General features: G+C 37.3%; 1 protein-coding gene across 1 annotated transcript; it reads left to right on the top strand.

Moving 5' to 3' along the window:
* Window positions 1–906: 906 nt before the first annotated feature.
* EXOC1L (exocyst complex component 1 like) lies at window positions 907–16,839 on the top strand. The gene is made up of 3 exons (XM_045879453.2): window positions 907–1,027; window positions 9,639–9,769; window positions 16,335–16,839. Exons 1-3 carry the CDS (start codon window positions 907–909, stop codon window positions 16,599–16,601), a joined length of 519 nt encoding a protein of 172 aa, XP_045735409.1. The 3' UTR covers window positions 16,602–16,839.
* Window positions 16,840–23,118: the final 6,279 nt, after the last annotated feature.

A 23,118-nucleotide genomic window follows, 5' to 3' on the forward strand; every position in this document is an offset into this window, starting at 1 on the left:
AAGCTCCAGATAGATCTCCTATTAGCACTTCCTCTGATACTTTTCAGGTACAAATATCTTTTCTATGTTCCCTTTTCTTTTGTGCCATTTATCACTTTTAAACATTCATGCTAATTATTACAGTGTACTCATCTCTATCAGATTATAAACTCCTTGGGGATAGAAAATTCACCCTCCCAAGAAACAAACAGAAAGCTTTGCCCCAGTGGATACCTAGTACATTTTTCTTTGTGAGTAGGAGCATAAACAACATCAAAGTGAGCCCATTTAAACAATAATTCGGACCCAGGAATTGGTGCTGACTTTCACTGAAGCAGAGGTCTGATGCATTGCAGGAGGGGAAAGAAGGAGGGCAAGAGACTTGTTGGAAGCGTCAGGAGCTAGCACTGACGCTTTGTCTCCTGCCGATGATAGCAAAGTTCTTAACGGAAGATGATCCCAGTCAATAGAGCCAGACGTCTGATTTATATAATGGAGTCAAGCAGAAGCAGTGGTCTTCCTCCGCAGAGCGACGGAAAGGGAAAAGGCTACTAGACTAGAATAACCGAGGGACTCCACAAGTAGAGCTGCCGGTGTTCAGAAACGCGTTCCCCATCAGCAAACCACAGGAGAGCTCCCGAGAGCAGCCTCCTTGAGCCTGGATGCTGAGGAGTGACGGTGGGGCGAGTGTCGCTGCTGGGTTTTGGCCGCCGCCGCAGCTGCCAGGGGCACGCTGCGCAGTGAGGGGTCTGACCGCGCACCGACCGCCCTCGGCCCTCCGCTCTCCCGAGCCTGGGTCTGGCTGGGAATGAGAAGTTAAAGGGAGCCAGGGCTGGGAGGCGCAAACCCCAACAAGAAATCTAGGGAGCGAAAGGAGAGCGACGGTGATCTTGAGCCAGGACATCAGGCCAAGTGGACCTGGAGGAAATGTCATCATTGGTAAAGGAGGACTTGGAGAACAAACTGTTTAAGCCGCTCTCGCAGAATCTCTACGAGTTTATTGAGATCGAGTTCTCGGTCCAGGACAGGTATTACCTCTGTGTGTCAGGTAATCTGTTCTTTCTGTTATGACTTCAGAATGTAAATAACTCCAAGAGGCATGGGTGGTGGAAGGACATGTTTGTATGTATTTTCCGAAATAACAACAGCACGTGTATCTTCTCGTGATAGAGCTTAACTATGCCAAGTTTAGGAATTCAGATTCCACAGGATTTTATTTTCAGTGCTAAAATGGAAGACAGAAAAATAATATCATAGTAAGAATATCTTGGTTGGCTGTTCAGAATGAAACCGGGTATGTATTTTCCTGCTTTGATTATTTTGTCTCCAATCTTTTATTTAACTCACTTGCATGGTATACAATCTTTATGTGTAAGAGCTTATTTTAAAAAATTCAACAGAGAGCTTTCTTTATATTTTTAAATACACTAGAGAATTGAGTTATACAGCTCTATTTCCAACCAGCCTGGACAACTAGGAGATTCTCCTTTTTCATGCTAGGAAGGAAAAAAAGACCTTAGATTTTCTTCTAAGGGCTTATTTAGACTTCCTGGTGGTTTATTTTGAAAAGAGAAATGATCTTCTAAAAATTCTTTCTCTTCTAGGAAGTATGCTCACAGAAACAATACTTTAATCATAGAAATTAGTTCATGAAGATGGAACTTTAACGATAAGGGGCTGCTCTCTAAACTACTTAACTAAAATACAGATTTTTCCCTCATGTTCTTAAAATTCACAAAAATTGTCCATACATGGGAATAGGCTTTTGTGCTTAATTATGATTTGCCTAACCTGCCATGTTTGTGAATTTAGACAGAAATGTTTGTGCCATTATTGAATTTAATATATAGCATTCCCTTTTCCCAATCCATGCCTTTTGCTACTTCTCAGGGGCTTAGGAGGAAAGAGCTCAGAAACTCTAAGTGTTCATTGTGGACTTTCTTTTTTAAGGCACACACCTCAACATTTTCAGAAAACAACTCCTGATAATTGCCTCAGAAGGAATCTCTAAAGTTGTCAAGTTGGAGTACTATAAGGGAAGTAGAACAGCCTTAAATAAAGTGCTCAGAATTTTTTAAAATTCTATCATTCCTAATAAGAACAATGTTTACTCAATAATAAGCATACTAATATTTATCTAACACTTTACCTAGCATATGTTGCTGTATATAAATACAAAGTATGAGGACTTGGCATATCAGCAAGGTAAAAAACTTAATTGGCCAGGAAAAAGAAAGAAATCAAATTATGGGAAAATGTCAAATGAAATAATTTTAGAAACTATATTGTATCCTAACCACGAAATCACTGTATAAGTATTTTGACTTAATATATTAGAGAAGATGTTTATTCCATCATTAATATTTAATCATTTTATTCCTCTCATGATCCTCTTTATAAAGTTAATTACTCATCATGTAACATTAGTAAACAAGTATTTTTAAGGAAAACTTATAAAAATAAAATAATCTGAACAATGTATATATCTAACTTACCAAATATATTTTAATTCCTTTCTCCAATCATATAAATAACTAAACTTGTCCTATCTGGTATGAAAAAAAAAAGTCCCCTGGAATTAAACTTTTGGAAATGGATAATGTCTTTTTTTCTGCTGTCCTTGAGTTCTAAGAAAGATACTGTGGGCTGGGGTTACCTGCTGTCTTTTTTCATACATGACCTGAATCCTTTTAACAATGATCAGAAGGTCAAGGGGTTAACATTCTTAATATGTGTGAAGGCAACCTCTTCAGGGTTCAATTTTCTCATCTGGAAAATGACAAGAGTAGGTGATCACTTTCATTAGTAAAATTCAATGATTCTCTTCTGTAAGAAGTAAGGAAGGAAAAAAAAAAGGTCCTCTCAGATGTGAAGAGAAAGCACGATTGTGTTATTTCAGATAAAAGTTAACATTACAAGTCATATTTATTCCTAATTTTTCATACTCTTCTCTGTATCACAGCCATCAAATGGAGAGCACTTTCCTTAAATGTAACATCTCTTTATGACCCTTTAAATACATTTAGGCAGACTGGTAATTTAAAATGAAGTCAGTGTGATGATTGATAGTCTTTAATCTTTGATCATGCTTTACTCAGAAGATTTCTATTGATATGAATCAAACAGGTCATATCACAATTATTGAGGCAGGTAACTCCAAATTTTGAATGTTGGCGACCTTCACAGAATAGAGACTGATGATTATAATTTTCTCTTTATTTCCTACAATCTAGCAGTTCTAAATTTGTAAGAATTGAAAGGCTAGACTAGCTGAATTCCATCAGGCACTTTTCAAACTAAAGAAGGTATGTTTAGATAAGTTAAATTTTCTACTTATCTGATCAGAATCTGTCTTTTGTAGGGGTCTCACAACCAGATGATTCTGATTTACTGTTATCTTAATATTTTACCTGATTGATGTCAAAAATCAGATGTCATAAACCCAATCTCCCTCTCTGTATTTTGCTAGGATTTACATTGAGGATTTCCTGGCACCTCAGTCTCCTCCCAACTCAGAGTTTGCATGGTCATTTCTCCTTGGGATTAGCTTCCCCTAGCCTAGAATATCATTATCCCTGTCAGTTAAAAGCAGCATCTTCTTATAGAGGATAGAGGAGCCCTATTTTATGCAGTCACTAGAAAGGGATAAGTCACTGTCCAATGATGAGTGCAAATGAATTAAAGGAATTCTGAAAGACTTGAAATAGTATATCCAGCATTTGCCATAACTGAATGGGAAGTAGCAGGGCATAGTAGAACGGACCCTGGGATGCTCGCAATCAGGTCTGGTATAAAATGTGACTCTACTTTGTCCACCTGCCGGCTGTGAAATTTGGGGCAAGATAATTAACTTCTCTGGCCTCAGTGTTGGCATCTCTGAAATGGAAATAATAACACCTACATATGCACATAGTGCTCTCCTATTAAATCCTAACTAGGGGAAAAAAAAAAACATGATAAATTATGTTCCAAAGAAATAAAATAAAAGATAGGGTTATATTTTTTAAATGTATAGAAAAATATATTTACTGTAAAAATATGCTGAAATATATTTGTATAAATCATATATACCTTAAATATTTATAATAAAAATAAAATAGACACTAAACATATATTATATTTAATATTTAATGAAAATTGAGATATTATATTGTATATACATATTCAGATACAGAGTATTTTAAGTATTCTCATATATTTAGAAAAACATTCTTCATTCATAAATATTAATTTTAAAATAAATGGAATTGTCTAGAATTATGAAAACTGTGTATATAAATTATCCATACATATTACATTTTAATGTCAGAACAGAACTTCTCTGTGAACCAGGAATCTAACCATTTTGTCAAACCATTTACAGTAAGAGTGGTAATAATAAGAGTTAAATAAGAATAAGAATAAATTAACAAGAAAAAGAAACAAATATTAGAGACCAGGTGCTTTATAAACAATAAATATTTATTTCTCACAGTTTGGGAAACTGGGAAGTCCCAGATCATGGCACCAGTAGATTCAGTGTCTGGTGAGGACCACTTCCTCAGAGACCACCATCTTCCTGTAACCTTACATGGTGGAAAGGGCAAGAGATTTCTCTGGAGTCTTTACATAAGGGGACTAATGCCACATCACCTCCCAGTGTGCCCACCTCCTAATACCATCACTGTGGGGGTTAGGATTTCAAAAATGAATTTTTTGGGGGGAACACAAACATTCAATCTATAGGGCTCAGTATAGCCCCAAAATTGATTTTATAAAAATATTTCTAGAAAAAAATATGATTTGAAAATTGTTTTTTTAATGAAATCAATACTAGCATTCTCAACGACCCCAAGACATCACCCATACATTGAAACATTTTCACTGAGGCTTCCTATCTTTGATATCTCATGGTGATTTTTTCATATTATTTCATTTCAATGATGAAAACAATTATGTAATACTAGGATTGTAAAATAGCAGTCATTTGTTTATTTAAAGCATTTCTGTGTAGCTCATTTGTGAGCTATTGTTTTTCCTCTATTCTGCAAAATTATATTGGTTCAATTAGCCAACCTTCTTTCCATTTAGTCTTATGAATTATAGTGACTGTTTTACCATGATAACAGAGGCAGTTATTAATGAGTGTTTCTTTCGAAATTCAAAGTGAAAATAAATGGTTGGTGTGAAGTTAAGATTGTAATTCTGAAAATGCTAACGAAACCGTTGATACTGGAGCAGGTTACTTTGAAATTCCCTGAGTCTATAGATTACTCACTGAATCAGCATTATATGACGGCGCCTCTGATGTTACTGAAACCAACTCTCTAACACTTTGACTATATAAACACATTTCTGTTTTAAGACAATGTGATAAGTTTCCACTTTGCCGCTGCATTAATGTGGATACGGCCATTTAATTTCAGCTGGCAGCACAGGGCAAGCATGGAAATTAGGGCTTGGGTCCACTCCAGCGTGAGTAGACTTCTTTGACTCTTGGCTAAAGACAATTCTTGGAGCCTCCTTGACTCCAGAGGATTAAAGAGTCTGCACTGTCTCTGTGCTGAATCATTGTATCAAAAGGTTGGCTTTTAAAGTGTGCTTGTTTCCTTAGTTTGGTGTTCCCGGGACAGTAGTCATTAATGTAAGAAAACTTGATAACTGGTAGGTTCTACCTTCTTAACATCTCTTTCCATCCTTTATAGAACTGCTCAAGAAAACTTTCTAGAATTTAAAGTTTAGCCTATTAGTTAAAATCCTTCAGCGACACCCGTCCTCCCAAGGGACCCCTCCACACACACATAGCTTTTAGGATCGCATTTGAACTCCTTAGCCTAGCATTCTAGACCCTTCAGGAACTACCTCCTGCCTTACCTGGTTCCTACCACCTATCCACCCTCACACTTCATGCCAACAATACCTAATACCTATCATGACTCAAAAGGGTCAAGTACTTCATGCTTTTGTACACATGCTGTTCCAGAACTCCTTCTACTACTTTCTTTATTCTGCTCTTACTTCCCTTTACAACTCAGATTACCCCCTTCAAGAAGCTCTCCCTGACCCCACCTTCTCCATTTTCCTATATTACCCTGTCTGTGCCTCCCTCATTCCCAGCACTGTGATCATGTGTGTTCTTTCTAAGCCCCTACTCCCCGTAATCTCAGGGAGAGCAGGAATGGTGCCTTATGGGAATTCATTGTTTTCATGCCTAGCATAGGGCTTTGTACAAAAGGGGAACTCAAATATTTATCAAAATAATGAAATGAATCCGTGGGCCTATAGGCAATCAGCTAACTATCATAACATGTAGATGAGGCAGTGGAATTCGCTTCAGGTTACATTTTCATATAGTATCCAGTTATTTGTCCCCATACCCATCCTCTCCCACACCCTAAGTAGCGACTGAGACAGCGAGCCGGAACAAGAACACTGTCCTTTGGTTCTGAGGTAGAGCCTTTGTCTGAACAGACACAGCTGCCTCCTCGTGGAAGGAACTGTCTCCAAGATCTTGTCCTTATTAAGTCTGACAGAATCAACTTGGCCTCCACGTCAACACTCCATCCTAATGGCTTCCTTTTTAATCCTTTCCTCTTCCCAAAGCTAACATCTAGACCAGTAGAAATGGAGAAATATACATAGGCAAAAACCCACCAATTTTTGGAGGCTCACAGACTCTGAGCCAGTTTGTTGATACTGAATTAAGATCTTCTGTTCTGGGTCTTCTCAAGGACATGGTTTTCAATCACTCCCTTCATCCCCCAGAATACACGATCCCTCCTCTTCCAAACTCGTGGAATGTGTGATCTAAATCATAGCCTTTAATCTCCTCCTGTTTCTTTTTCTAATCCTACCTAACCTGGGAACTGGCACACAGTATGACTCAGTATTAGCTAGTGCATGGAGGAGTCCTCTGCAAGTTGTCTTCTGCCCTCACCATTCCAGAGAAACTGCCCTCGGCAAAGAAATCAATGATATTCCCCAAGTCAGATTCAGTGCCAGGTCTGAACTCTGCTATACCCAAAAAAGTGACCTCACGGGATGATCTCCAATTTTTTAAAATCCTCCGTCCTTTTGATTTCCATAGCATTGCCTTGTTGGGCTTGTCTCTTCCTGCGGCACCTTCTCAGACCTCTCTGCTGACACCTTTATCTTCTCTGCTCTGTCTCACCTCTTTCCTCTGCTCTTTTCCCTATAAACTTGGTCTTGGAAACCTGTCCACACAGAAAAATCCCAAGCCCATATTTCCATTCCTAAACTATAAGCTTCCATCTCCTTCTTTTCTGAGATCGTTTATGGACACCTTGTCTGAATGTCAAAATCTAAACTCATTATTCTGCCCAACCATCTCACTGTCCGGACTTTCCTGTTTGGGTTTCCATCCAGTGTTGTCAATGCCTCATTTGAAATCTTACTTAGATTTGCCACAACTATTCTATTGCCCACATTCTGTGCCTAGATTACAACAACAGCCTCTTAAAACAAACAAAATAAACTACTTTACCACTTACTGCAAACCAGGCACTATCCTACCTCATCTATATATTTTATCTTTAATCTTTACACCTCAAATCTATGAGTTTGTACAATTCTGATGTGCACTTTACAACTTGAGCGAATGGAGATTTAATCTCTCTGAACATGAAGTAGTTTACTCAGACCACACTGTAAGAAGTGGTGTCATGATTTGAATCCAAACTGTCTAACGCCAGAGCCCACTAAGCCTCACTGCCTTTTCCAGGGATCTCCAGCCCTTCTTTGTTTTCTTCTCCAGTGTATCTTGTGCATCACTGCTCCCAGAAAAATACTCCTTTAACAGGGCACCACTGTACTAGCCTCCGGTTCAAGGAGGAAAGAGACTTATTGAATATGTATAACTGTATGAGCTTTCACTGAGCACCTGACAGAGAGCCCTCTTCTTAGATTTGTGAACCTGCTCAGACTCCCTCCGCTAGAGGATTGAAGTCACTGAGCAACTCTAAAGTTAGACTGGTTGCCTTAATTTCAGTCTCACTTGCACCTTCAGAGAGTAATTACTCCCTTCACCAGCCCCAATTCTGGAGCCCTCACTGCCCAGGCCAGAATCCCATCCCTTCCACCAGAAGGAGGATTCGGGTATCACAGGTCCTCGGTGGTCTCTGTCCTTTTTCAAATCCAGAGGTTTTCAAAACATTTTCACAATCTTCTCAACCTAGTTAATCCTATTGCCCACCGTATCCTATCACCAACCAATCTACACAGTCCACTTGTTCTAATTCTATTGGTGAGGTTCAGCTTCTATTGTCATCCATTTCCTCATGCTGTCCTTCACCTAGAGATGCTTTCAGTATCATCCCTGCCTTCCCAAACAGGACTATTATAAATCTGTCTCAATTTCTCCCATAATTCCTTCCTTAACTATTCCAGTCCTCTCCGTCCTCAGAAATCCTGTTGAACATATAGTCTGCTGCACATTGCTTATCTAGCATTATGATTGTATCTTAATGTATTGCTTTATATCTTCTTAACCAAGAGGACATGCCAAAGGGCACTTTCCAGAACCAAAAGAAAGTTCCTCAAAGACAAATTCCAGTTTCACTCTTAGAGGACAGAACCAGTTTGCAACTCTCTAAGTGACATCATCCATCTTGAAAGAAGCTTTCAGAAATTCAATTCCTACTGCAACCTCTTTATAATATACCTACATACCATTGTATAATATACCTATATACCATTATGTAGCATCACTATATATTTTGTGTGACTCATGTGTGTTAGCAACAAAACCATAGATTCTAGAGGGCATGGACTATGTCTCATACTTGTATCCCCTCTGGCATCTGTAATAGCTCTATCAGGTAAATAGCAGATACTCAGTAAATATACCTTTATTAATTCATTGATAATTTTCAATCCAAGAGCTCCAACATCAAATGTTGATTCCTCTGTCATGTTCATCTGAGACCAAAGATTTTAAGTCCAGGAAATTATTTCCCTCATTTTGTTCACATCAAATAAGCAATGATTTTTCCCATGCCTTTCAAGGTATAGTACTAAAGCTTTTTGTCTTGATGGAACAGTTTGAATGCTAAAATTTGGAAACATGCTAAAGAAGATTAAAAATCTCAAACAATACCAAACAGGTCAACAGTAGCTGCAATGCAAGCACTTCTACGTAAAAAATCTCACGGCGACTTTAAAAGAAAGCATGCAGAGTAGTATTCATATGGTCACTCTTCAAAACTGTGTTGCTGTGTGAGCAGAACTGTTTGCTTTCCTGAACTCATTTTCTATATTGTCATAAATTAAAATTCCAATTTGTTCTGGTAAATACTTTGGCACTGACTGTATGCTAATGCTAAGCCTCTTATTTCCTGCCATGAGTTGAACGCCATTCTCCACCACAAAGCTCATAGCTGAAAGCCCGTAGCTCAGTGCACCATCCGACAGACATTACCAGGGCAGTATGTAACCACGGTTGTAGCAAAAAGTAAGTTAACATATGGAGCAAATTAGGGGGCATAGTCATGAAGGTTCAGATACATCAGGATTCATCATTGGGGTACAGATACAATGAAGGCTCAAACTCATTCTATGAAAAGGAGATACATAAATACTGAAAGGTATAAAAAGTATAACTTGATGAATAATTTATTACGTTCTAAGAGTTTATGAAAACTAAATGTTTTTCTGCCCTCCAGTGACCAAAAATGAAGAAGTAAAAATAATCATGGTGAAACACTACAGAATAGGTTTAGATGAAAAATACGAAGTGACAAAAAAGTGGTCTTTGAACGATCTGCAGATGATTGATGGAAAAGAAGCAGATACTGTAAGTGTTATGTTTTGCAAGGGAGATGTGGGATCAATATGCTAGAAATCTTTGTGTTCAATATCCTACTTCATATTATTCTTGGCATATACTAAGTGTTAAGATGACATATTGTTCTTAAGTGCTATAGGTTTTTTCTGCTGGGATAATCCACGGGATTTTTTGTTCCATTTTTCTGAGTTGGAGTTTGAATTTTTGTCCATTAAATTTAAAAGCATCTTTCCCAAGGGATTCTTAACAGGTTAAACACGATCTGCCAGTCAATCCTAAAACTTTATATGATGCTTCCACCACAACCTTCTCCCCACCCCAAGTTCCTCCATTAAATTTTGGGGATTCCTTCCTCATCTTCTTCAAACTACTGTTAGTTAGCCACTTGATCCTCCAGAAAAACCAATAACTCCTGGAAATCCTACAACCTTAGAGTTGAAAGGTGGGGAGAGGGTGTATATGCCAATCTCTCCACATAACCTCTTGACAAGTGGTTTTCTCAGTCTTCCCTTGAATTTGTCCATTGATGGGGAACTCATTGTCATGTGAGGAAGTCCATTCAATTTCTGAATTGCCATACTTTATTTTTAAATTTTCTGCTATGTTTAACCAAAAATCTGCTTCACTCTAACATCCACCCATCAGTCCTGGTTTTGCCATTTGGAGCAACTTAGAAAAACTCCAATCCTCCTTTCACATAGCAGCCTTTCTAATATTTGAAGATGATTATAATGTTCCCTCAAGTTCTCTATTTTCTAGGTTAAATGTAACCATTTCATTCTTTAAATAACTTTCACATGAAGATCAAATCAGATAATATGATGGGACAATACAAATATTAAGAGGTAGTAGCATTGTTGTGGTTTCTTTCTCATGACATTGCTTCAACACCCTCACTACCCTGTTTTCTCTCCCCTGGAATGCTCCAGCTTTTCCAGAATTAAATACAATAATTTAGAATTAGTGTGACTAGTTTGTATTTCCTTCGATCTGAATTCTTTATTTCTCTTAAACACTTACCTGAAACCTCAGGTCTTTTGTGCCTGAATTACCATTTAACCTGATCTGCCATTACTTACATAGCATAAAGTTTAAATTAGGGCTCTTGGTGATTTGGCTCCTTTATTTCTGGTCATTCCCCCTTAAACTGTATACATCCACAGTGCTTAACTACTGACTCTTGAGGTTTAAAATGCCCAGGCACCTCCATCTCTCACCCCATTCCCAGATTCCCTATTGGGTAGAGTCCTACTAGTGTTTCCCTTCCCCAAAACCACCATTGCGTTGTGGATGTAAGTTACAGACATAATTCCAGAAACTGCAATTGTTGGCTTACTCTGTCTCTCCTCTGGATAGAAACCTCCTAAAAAACTGAGACCATGACTTTTGATCTCTTATCGTAGCCTTCTGCCTTATAGATATTAAGCATTCAATAGGTATTTGTGTTTTTGTTGGATCAATTAGAATTTAAGCTTATTTATTCTTTTTTTTTATTATTATGTTCGATTTGCCAACATATAGTGCATCATTAGTTTTCGATGTAGTGTTCAATGATTCATTAGTTGCAGATAACATCCAGTGCTCATCACCACACGTGCCCTCCTTAATGCCCATCACCCGGTTACCCATCCTCACCCCCCTCCCTTCTGTAACCCTCAGTTTGGTTTCCGGAGTCCAAAGTCTCTCATGGTTTGTCTCCCTCTCTGATGTCTTCCCATTCAGTTTTCCCTCCCTTCCCCTGTGGTCCTCTGCTCTATTCCTTATGTTCCACGTATGAGTGAAACCATATGATAATTGTCTTTCTCTGTTTGACTTATTTCACTTAGCATAATCCCCTCCAGTTCCCATCCATGTCGATGCATTTATTCTTTATCTTAGTGAATACCATATTCTTAGTTTAGCTTATTATTCCCACCTATCAAATCTTTTTTTTTTTTAAAGATTTTATTTATTTATTTGACTGAGAGAGACACAGCAAGAGAGGGAACACAAGCAGGGGGAGTGGGAAGGGGAGAAGCAGGCTTCCCATGGAGCAGGGAGCCCGATGCGGGCTCTATCCCAGGACCCTGGGATCATGACCTGAGCCGAAGGCAGACGCTTAACGACTGAGCCACCCAGGCGTCCCTATCAAATCTTTTAATACTTGATTTTTTAATATTCACTGTGGTATGATGCAGATTTAATGAGCACAACATGTAAGACTTGATTCAAGTCAATAATAAAAATGATGAAACAAGCAGAGCTAAGCGCCATCTGGGTAACCTCTAGGTAATTGATTGGTTATTATTACCACCACTTGTAATACCGATCCCTGCTACTATCTCACACTTAGTAAACTCTTATCAGATGCCAGGAACCACATGAAGCTCTTTTCATATATATTTCACATAATCATCACAAACCTTATAGAATTAGATTCTGTTATTACTTCCAATTTACAAATGAGGAAAACGAAACTTGAAGAGATTAATTGACTTGCCCAAGGTTACAAAGCTATTCAGTGGTGGAACTACACTTTGCCCAGAAACCTTCTTTGGACTGCTTGTTTAACATCTCTACAAATTCATATATTCATTCATTCATTCATTCATTCAGAATTTGTGGTATACCAGGTTCTACTAGGCTCTTAAGATATGGTGGTGAAATAGACATAAGCATTTAATCCTACCTGACTTACTTATTTACTTAATTATCTAGTCTGAATACATGAATTTTGCCCTTATGATCTTTACTGAAATCAATATATACTATCTGCTATTATCTTGACATTACCTAGGAATCAATCCTATTTTTAAAATTTGGTATGTTTGGCATGACTTCTTGGTGAAAGCATGCTGGATTTCGTTGCTTTTTTTTCCTGAGTACTCACATAGCATTTTTCTGATAATATATTCAACCTAAAAGTTCAACACTTAGGAAATAGTTATTATTGCATATCAATATGGTGGAATGTTACATGTCATTAAAAATCATGTTTCCAGAAGAATGACTCAGAACTCAATTGTTCACTACTTAATAAGTTTTTTAAAAGTCAGCCAAATAGGGGCACCTGGGTGGCTCAGTTGGTTAAGCGACTGCCTTCGGCTCAGGTCATGATCCTGGAGTCCTGGGACTGAGTCCCGCATTGGGCTCCCTGCTCGGCGGGGAGTCTGCTTCTCCCTCTGACCCTCCCCCCTCTCATGTGCTCTCTCTATCTCATTCTCTCTCTCAAATAAATAAATAAAATCTTTAAAAAAAAAAAAAGTCAGCCAAATACAAAATTTTTCTACTGTTATCTCATTTTGCATATTTAGAATATTTCATATTATTGAAAACTGAAATCTGAACCTTAAATTCAAATACAAAAAATACATATAGGTATATGTATTTATGCATGTATATCTATATATGAAAGAAAGCAGTATTTTAACAATAATTATCTCTGTGTGATAGGATTACATATTTTTAAATTATTATTTCTTCTTTATACTTCTATGTAATTGTCAAAATTTCTTTTTTTTTTAAAGATTTTATTTATTTATTCATGAGAGACAGAGAGAGAGACACAGAGGCAGAGGGAGAAGCAGGCTCCCAAGGAGCAGGGAGCCCGATGCAGGACTCGATCCCAGGACTCTGGGATCATGACCTGAGCCGAAGGCAGACGCTTAACCATCTGAGCCACCCAGGCGCCCCCGTAATTGTCAAAATACTATACTGCATTGAATTTTATCAGAAATCAATCTCAAGGTGCTCCTGGGTGGCTCAGTTGGTTAAACGTCTGACTCTTGATTTCAGCTCAGGTCATGATCTCGGGGTGTGAGATCAAGCCCTGTGTCAGGCTCTGCACTGATTGTGGACCTGCTTAAGATTCTCTCCCTCTCCTTCTGCCTCTCTCCATCCCCCACTTGTGCACTCTCTTTCACTCTCCACTCTCTCTCTCTAAAAAGGAAAAAAAAAATCTTACTGTGCTGTTTAATAAATAAAAGAAATATTTTTTTAAAAAAAGAAGTCAGTGTCAAGTTCACCAATCTAGTTCCAGGAATTAACCATCCCTGCCTCTTTTTTGGCCCATTTTTCTTTTCTTATTTTTCTCTCAAGTTCTCAAATATTACTGATGTCCATAATGATTTCCTACAAGTTTGGTCAGTGCCTGGGGTTGTATTCAGCAAGCCTGTCAACTTAGATTCCCTGGAAGCAGCTCACTGTGCTCTATTTTCTCCTCACCTTCCTGGCCTTAATTCCATCCCAACCTTGTTGATTCTTCCCTTTCCTGTTGAAGATCATCATCTTTTATAGTGATCTAGATACAAAAGAGAAATTGAGTATTTCTAATTTTCTCATCACTTTAGGACCCAAAAATACTAAACTGCCAGAAAAAAAAAAAAAACCCTATAATATCCAAAGAGCAGTTCTTTTAAAGATTTATTTTCTGTGGATGAAACGAAAATATCCCAGTTGTTCTGGGAATTTCTATGTCTCCTCTCTCTTGGAATTGAATCCTCAGAAGTCAGCATCTATTATATTTTTCTCAATAGCAACAATACGGTTTTAAATAGAACAATTCCAAGCCAGAGAGTTGTCAACTTTAAAATGGAATGGAATTAAAACTGAAGTCAATCTATAAAGCAGAAATCAAAAGGACTGGGGATTTGGAGAGTGATGTGGTTGGTATATCAGGAGGGCAGATGGTGTAGCAAAACATCAGGCTGAGTTGATTGAGATCTTTGTTCTTGTCCCGGCTCTGCCAACAACTACATGTGTGACCAGGGCTCTCCCTCTCTGGAAACTATTACCCCAGACATAAACAAGAAGTCACTGAGTGATCCGTGAGACCCCCTTCTAGCTCTAGGATTCTATGGAAAGAAAGAATGAGAGAAGGGAGGGGGAGAGAAAGAAGAGGAAGGAAGCACTTGTATTCTATGTGCATGCCTGCTCAGGCTTCAATTATTAGGCTAAAGTAGAAAAGTAATCATCTGTGAGTATCGCAAAGGCATAACGGGTATTATCTACAGGATAAGGAGCCAATGTTTTAGTGAGAAAACTATATAAAGAGCATGATTAGTATATGGTGATGGAATGGGTGTGATTTCCTTTTATTGAGATTTCCTGCAGAAGTGTCTTTCAAGCTGCAATTATGACAGCCAGGAAAAATTTTGCAAGGTGTGGCTCAAGGGAACACTGCATTTAAAATCACATCACTTTTGAATCATGGAACACTACATCAAAAACTAATGATGTAATGTATGGTGATTAACATAACATGATAAAATAAAATAAATAAAAATAAATAAAAATAAATCACATCACTTTGTTGGTTTTTTTTAATTTACTGGCATGAAGCAAGGCAGTATTCATACCAATATCACAATCTTTGGGGGCAGATTCGGGGAAAAAGAGCTATTATTCATTAAACTCTACCCTTGCAGTTTTTTAAATTAATCTCATGTAAATTTCATAGCAACCATATTTAAAATGAAGAGTGAAGGTCAGATCAGGTAAGTATTTTGCCCATGGTTACATCAGAGATTCAAAATGGTTATCTAACTTCAAAACTCATGTTCTTTTTCCTGCATCCTGCAAGAATTTTCCTATTTAAAAGAGAAATTGCAAATGCATAGCTGTTTCTTTATAATGTTTACACACTACCTGGTAACAAATTATTAATAGTCTGGTTTGGTCTCTCTCCACCTCTTTGTCATTTAGGGCAACATTTACCTCCACCTCTCTTTTTATAGGACTACTTCTGATCAGTTCAACACACATTTGTTGAGAACTTAGTAGTTGCCAGGGATAAGCACTAGGAACTCAGAGATAAATAATTCAAAACCTCTGCCCTCAAAAAGAGTTAGGGGTTAGACAGTTAATGAATGTGGAAGCATTTTGTAAACTGAAAAGCATTTCATAAATGCAAAGCATTGTTGTTACTGCTCTTAGTAACAGCAATTATTATTATTTTAATATATAGGACCTAGATGAGGTTTGATGTTTTTTCCTCCAAACACCTCTGCTAGAAATATAGCAACAGCCTAGAGCAATCAATAGAGGCAGTCTTAAGTAATTTGACAATTTCAGTCAAATGATTTAATGATCCCAGCTGTTAACTTCAAAGGTAATTCCTTGCTATTAATATTAACTTCAAAGTCAGCAAGCTGGTGATCTGTATCATGCTAAATGCTAATCTTGCCATCTTGTATTTCCCCCTTCTACCATTGGAGTAGCACAAAGGATCAATAAAGAAAAGGAGGAATCTTTTCTCCCCTCCAGAACGGGGGTTTATTTCTCTTTTTCCATCCCAACTTATCCTCTCAAACTCACTACTGTGGGAAAACTTGATAACTGTGCATCCTGAAACATGTTTTGTTTGAATAATTGAAAAATCACAGAGGCTTCCAAAATAATCTTCCATATTATTCTCTTTAGAAGAAATATGTTCAAAGCAGATAGCTTTGGAAAGTTCATTTGTAGGTTTTAGAAATATGTTTGATACTGATACTTTACAATCAATAAGCATATGTAAGAGAATATGAGAGAATCCCCAGGAAATCTAGCTACTTTCCTGGCTACAAGCAAAATCATGTCTCTGTTTTTCTTCTAGGACAATCCATTTTTTGATCTGCATTTCAAGAAAGTGTACAGTTTGGAAGCATACAGTTGTGCTTCTAAATATGCCTTTGCTCGAACTGTAAATAAGCTGAATCATGCGTATCTTAAGAAGGATTTACAGATTGTGAACTTTGATTCTACTTACATTAATGATGATTCTATTTGGTCCTCCAACAACAAGGATTGCTTGGTTCTTATGAGAATATGCTTTTATGTTTTCAATCTAGTGTGCTTATCCCTGTGTCCCCTGCCACTCTGAAGATGTATATCATGTTCCTTCATCAGTGTTCTATGAAGATGGTTCCCTAGGTAAATACCGATAATCGTGATCTTGTTTTTCCCCTTCATCAGTGACTATGATTTATATGAAAATAAAGTGATTTGCAGTGAAATGTGTTTTAATGCAATCATTCAACAGTTGGGACTTTGGCCTGTGCATTGCTTGGTAACTTTAGAAGGAGTTGGATGGTTTTGCCTACATTTGTATTCTACCAAAAAGTATCAAGAAGTATCTTGAAAGGCCTAAGTAAATGGAAAGACAACCATGTTCATGGATAAGAATTAATATTGTCAAGATGTCTGTACTACCCAAAGCAAGCTACAGATTCAATGCAATCTCTATTAAAATTTCAACAATATTTTTAGCAGAAATGGAAAAGTTGATCCTCAAAATCATATGAAATTGCAAGGGGGCCTGAATAGCCAAACAATCTTGAAACAGAAGTACAAAGCTGAAGGACTCACATCTCCCAACTTCAAAACTTACTACAAAACTACAGTAATCAAAACAGTGTGGTACTGGCATAAGGATAGCCATATAGACCAGTGGGATAGAATTGAGAGTTCAGAAATAAATCCAAACATCTATGATCAGCAGATTTTTGACAAGGGTGCCAGATACATTCAAAGAGGAAAGAATAATCTCTTCACCAAATGGTGCTGGGACAGCTGGATATCCCCAAGCAAAGGAATGAAGCCCCTATCTTACACCATATATAAAAATCAACTTAAAATGGGTTAAAGACTTAAATATAAGACCTGACACCATAAAATTACTAAAAGAAAATATAGTGGTAAATCTTCAGGACCTTGGATTTGGCAGTGGATTCTTATGAAGTCAAAAAGTATGAGCAACAAAAGAAAAAATAGATTGGACTTCATCAACACTGCTTTTGTATCAAAGGACATTATCAAGAAAGTGAAAAACCTACAGAGTGGGAGAAAATATTTGCAAATCATGTACATGTTAAGAGTTTAATACCCAGAATATATAAATAACTCCTACAACTCAGTATCAAAAAGACAAACAGCCCAATTCAAAAATGACCCACATAGACATTTTTCCAAAGAAGATATACAATAAGCACAAGAAAAGATACTCAACATCTTTAGTCACAGGGAAATACAAGTTAAAGCCACAATGAGATACCACTTCACACCTATTAGGATGGCTTTAAAAACAAAAACAAAACCAGAAAATAACAAGTATTATCCAAGATGTGGAGGATTGGAGCCCTTATATGTTGTTGGTGGGAATGTAAAATGGCACAGTCACTGTAGAAAACAGTTTCACATTTCCTCAAAAAGCTAAACACCAAATTACCAAATGACCCAGAAATTCCACTCCTATGTATATATTCAAAGGAATTGAAAGCAGGGGCTTGAATAGATATTTGCACAGCGATGTTCTTCGCAGCATTATTCACAAGAGCCGAAAGATGGAAACACCCCAAGTATCCATAAACAGATGAATGGAGACACTAAATGCAGTCTATCCATACAGTGGAATATTTTTCTGCCATAAAAAGCAATGATGTTCTGATACATACTACAATATGGATGAATGTTGAAAATATACTAAGTGAAATATCAGACAAAAAAGAACAAATATTGTATGATTTTACTTACATGAAATATCTAGAATAGGCAAATCCAGAAACAGAAAGTAGGTAAGAGGTTATCAGGGGCTGGAAGGAGACAAAAATGGGGAGTTGTTGCTGAATGATTACAGAGTTTCTGTTTGGGTTGAAGAAAAAGGTTTGAAATAGATGGTGGTCATGGCTGTACAACATTGAGCATATAATTAAGACTGCTGAATTGTACATTTACAAGATGGTCAGAAAGGTAAATTTAATGTTATATATATTTTACCATGATTTAAAAAAATAATAATGTAATATGCTAAAAGTCACTGAATTGTACACTTTAAATGAGTGAATTGTATGGTATGCAAATTAAATCTCAATAAAGCTGTTTAAAAAAAGGACTACGTTTAGTCTGTTAAAAGTCTACTAGAAGAAAACATGAGTGAATTTTTTTATAAACTGAGACTGGGAAAAACTGCTAGCTATCACTCAAATCCAGAAATAATAAAGAAAAAAGTGATTACATAAATATAAGAAGACTTTGCATGAAAAAATACTATAAATAATCAAATAACAAATGACAAAGTTGGAAAAAATGCAAATTATAACAATACACTAATATTTTTCATAAATGGAATTCTCCTACACTTGAGAGGTTAAAAAGACCAACAATGCAAGGGCACCTGGGTGGCTCAGTTGGTTCAGCATCTGACTCTTGGTTTCAGCTCAGGTCATGATCTCAGGGTCATGGGATTGAGCCCCACATCCAGCTTCATGTTCACTGCTGAGTCTGCTTAAGTTTCTCTCCTTCTGCATCCCCTGCTCTCTCTCTATCTAAAATAAATAAATCTTTTTTTATTTAAAGATTTTGTTTATTTATTTGACAGACACAGCAAGAGAGGGAACACAAGCAGGGAGAGTGGGAGAAGGAGAAGCAGGCTTCCGGCGGAGCAGGGAGCCCGATGCGGGGCTCGATTTCAGGACCCTGGGATCATGACCTGAGCCGAAGGCAGACACCCAACGACTGAGCCACCCAGGTGCCCCCAAAAATAAATAAATCTTAAAAAAAAAAGACCAAGAATGCAATTTGCTAAAAAATTAGAAAATGATATGAACAGACATTTCATTAAGAATTGCAAATGACACTTAAACATATGAAAAGATGATTGACCTTGCCCATAATAAGAGAAATTTAAATTAAATCTATAGTATGATCCTGTTTCTCACCTATTAGATGGGCAAAAATCCAAAACTTTAACAATATTTCACTGGAAGTGGGAAAACAGGCTCTCTCATTCATTGTTGTTGGAAATGCAAAAGGGTACAAATCCTATAGGAGAGGAATTCGACAATATCTTGTAAAACTACATATACATTTACTCTTTGGCCCAGCAATTTAAATTTTTCCTAGGACTCTATCCCAAAGATATTTTAGCAAAGGTACAGAATGACACATGCACAGGCATGTGACACTGTTTACAAGAGCAAAATATTTCAAATAGCTCAACTAATCATCACTAGAGGATGAATGGAATAAACCGTGGCACACACACACAATACAGTACTGTGCAGGAGTACAAAGTGGGAAATAGTGAAGGCGCCAGGTGTGCCCTGAGTGGAGGCTGTTGGCATGGAAAGCTGCAGGTGGGCTAACTAGAAGCAGGGTATCCTAGGTGATTGGTTAAAGACACATATTTGGCTTTCTCCAGTAGGTCCTAAGCTAGAAGTGGGGGCCAAAATTAAGGAAGTTGTCAATTATTAATCAAGTCCAGGCCACTTGGACCAGGCTATTTGACTTTCTAGGCTGATTGTTACAGATAGTAGTTTGACTTCCTGGACTGGTTATTGCACCTACTAGGTTGGCTTCCTAAGCTGATTGCTGCAGGTTGTGGGTCAGAGTTCTATTCCTGCATGTAGTTTGGCCATGGCCATTTGCATATTCAGAAATATCTTAATTATGGTGGTAGTCACATGACTGTATATGCTTGTCAAAATCCACAGAATCTAAACCATATTCTGAAGTTTGTTACTAGTAATATTGGTAATGTTATTTTGAAACAATTATGAGAGTATTGAGTATTGTAAGATAAAGCATATGTTATCATGTTAATGTCATTAGAAACTGAGATTTCAAACTTAAGAGAGAGAATACATAAGAATGAAATCAAAAAATTAAAACCCTGAAGGAGTAATTTAACTGAAAATATTAATATAAACTCGTCCTTTTAAAAAATAAGCATGCATTTTCTAGATTTGTCCACCAAGACCTTGAAGCAAAGACATCATGAGCAATGAGCATCTTAGCTTTCAAGAATCGTCTATAAACGCTATTCCTTACTGAAAAGAATGCAGATTCCTTAAAGAAATTACTGATTCTAAGTCTGGGGCAGAAAATGCACAAGATGAACATGGGACATCCTCATAGATGTCCAGGAAGAAAAGAAGCTATCAAAGTCAATTGGGATCAGTCAAAGGACAAAGGAGCCAATTTGAAGTAGCTCCCACTGGCCTAAGATGGAGAAATCTAAGCATAACAAAGAAAATGACTATAATAGAATGAAACACAGCAAATATATATATAAATCCATGAATTTCATAATATTAAAAATCTCATTTATCATCATTGGGATATCTGAAGATTGGTAGATAAAAGAAAGACTCAAGCATGTATCTTGCCTTTTCTGTAGGAACTGTATTCTGGGGAAGATTTAAAGAAGAATTCCAAGTAATAAATGCAGGAGGAATGATAGAACTAGAAAGTTGCCGTTTTGCAATCTCTAATGAAATAATGGATTTAGGCAACAATTATCAGTGAACGCTAAAACCATTAGGGGAAAGTTTATGGTGAACTTTATAATGAAGGGACCAGGCTGACACCACTTGAACCCAATGAGCCATCTTAGTATCACTAGAAGTGGGTGAGCCAACCTGAAGGACTCATGAGGCAATGAAGTAAGTACATGGCACCACCAGTGAAGGAGTCTCACCTAAAAAATGAACCTGAATCTAATCCATCTTCTAGGCCTAGCCACAGGAAATATGAGGGAATGAGCTAAATGACACCCAAATACAGAATGTGAAATTCTACAGCACCAGTGACTCAGTTTCCCTAACAAATCAATTTTTTAAAGCATGGAGGGTGGGGAGGAGCACTGTTTATTATTATCTTATTTCATAAAAGAGACTTAAGAAATGTAGTGTCCAAATACTACATGTGGACCTGGTTTGGACCCTGATTTGAATACACCAAGTATAAAAAGATAGTTTTGAAATAGGGAAATATGAATTTGTAAAGTATTAGATATCGAGGAATGGGTTGTTAATTTTGTTAAGTGTGATAAGAATGTGGTGGGTTCGTTTTATTAAAAAGTCCTTATACACTAGATAAGATAGTTAGATACTGGGATATTTATTGGTAATATGTCATGAAGCAGGGATTTATTTTCAAATACTCCAGGGAGGAAAAAACGGAAGACAATAAAAAATAGGATTGGCATAGTCATTATCGAAACTGGATGATTAATCCATGGGAGTTTATTATACCAGTCTCTCTACTTTTGTGTACATTTAAAATTTTCATAATAAAAAATTTAAAAGTACCACATCTATTGTCCTGAAACAAAGGTTGAAGATCATTTTGAAATACCATTGTCCTATAAAAGGAGCCAGAGTTCCTTGAGAAGGGGCTGGGCAGGGAAAATACTAGATAAGCCCAGAACATCTTGTGCCAGAGGATGAGGAAGCACTCAAAAAAAAAAAAAAAAAAAAACATGGATGAGGAAAAAAGACTCAGGAGACAACTTGAAATAACTCCCAATGGCCAGGGCTGGAACAATTTGAGCAAAACTAATAATGGAAGTATTGGAACACAACCCAAAGAATAAAAAAAAAAAAAAAAAAAAGAATAAAGTAAAGATGAGCACATACTGATGGAAATGAGTGCGTGAGGGGAGAAGGGAAAACTCTTCCTTACAGTACAATTCCAAATAATAAAAGCAGAAGGAATGAAGGAAATTAATAAATGTAGAAAATGAGAGAAATAGAAAATCACCAGTAAAACACCGCACAGTAATAACTGTTACAGGCAAGATCAACAGATGATGCTAAAATTAGTGAGTGAAAGTGTAAAGAGAAATAGGATGTTTTCATAGCCTCAGAGTGTTTCCCTTAAAGTATTTGTTGACTAAAAAGGGGGAAAAATAGTAACTTTACAGTGGCAGATACCTGACAGACACCCCCTTAACCAGGGGATCAAGGTTAATATCACCAGCAGTAATGGGACGTATCAATGTTGTGTGCCCCATGACATGAAGCAGAGAGAAAGGCACATCACTTTTGTAGTATTCTTCCCCAAAATCCATAACCTTATATTAACCATGAGAAAACATCAGACAAATCCGAATTAAGAGACATTCTACAAGGTAACACTCTTCCAAAGTGTCAAGGTCCCGAAAGATAAGGAAAGACTGAGTGTATTTGCTAGGGTTGCCATAACAGAGTACCACAAACTGGGAGAAGCAGCAGAAATGTATTATCTCACAGTTCTGGAGGTCAAGCTAGAAGTTGCAAGTCAGCAGGATGGGTTCCTTCTGAGAGCTGTGAGGGAAGGATCTGTTCCAGGTTTCTCTCCTTGGGTTGTGGATGGCCACCTTCTCCTTTCTCCATATCATCTTCCCTCTGTACACATCTGGGTCCACATTTCCTCTTTTCATGAGAACAATAGTCATATCAGATTAAGTCCCTTCCTAATGAACCCATTTTAACTTGATTGCCTCTAAAAGGATCCTATCTCCAAATAAAGTCACATTCTGAGGTGCTGGGGTTTAGGGCTTCAACAAATGAATTTGAGGTACAGGGGGGACACAAATTCAACCCATAACAACACTAACGAACAAATGGAGGAGTCTTAAG

Source organism: Mirounga angustirostris, unplaced genomic scaffold, assembly GCF_029215605.1.
Source record: "Mirounga angustirostris isolate CCGP_5_RB_7025 unplaced genomic scaffold, mMirAng1.0.hap1 SCAF_2, whole genome shotgun sequence".
Classification (NCBI taxonomy): domain Eukaryota; kingdom Metazoa; phylum Chordata; class Mammalia; order Carnivora; family Phocidae; genus Mirounga; species Mirounga angustirostris.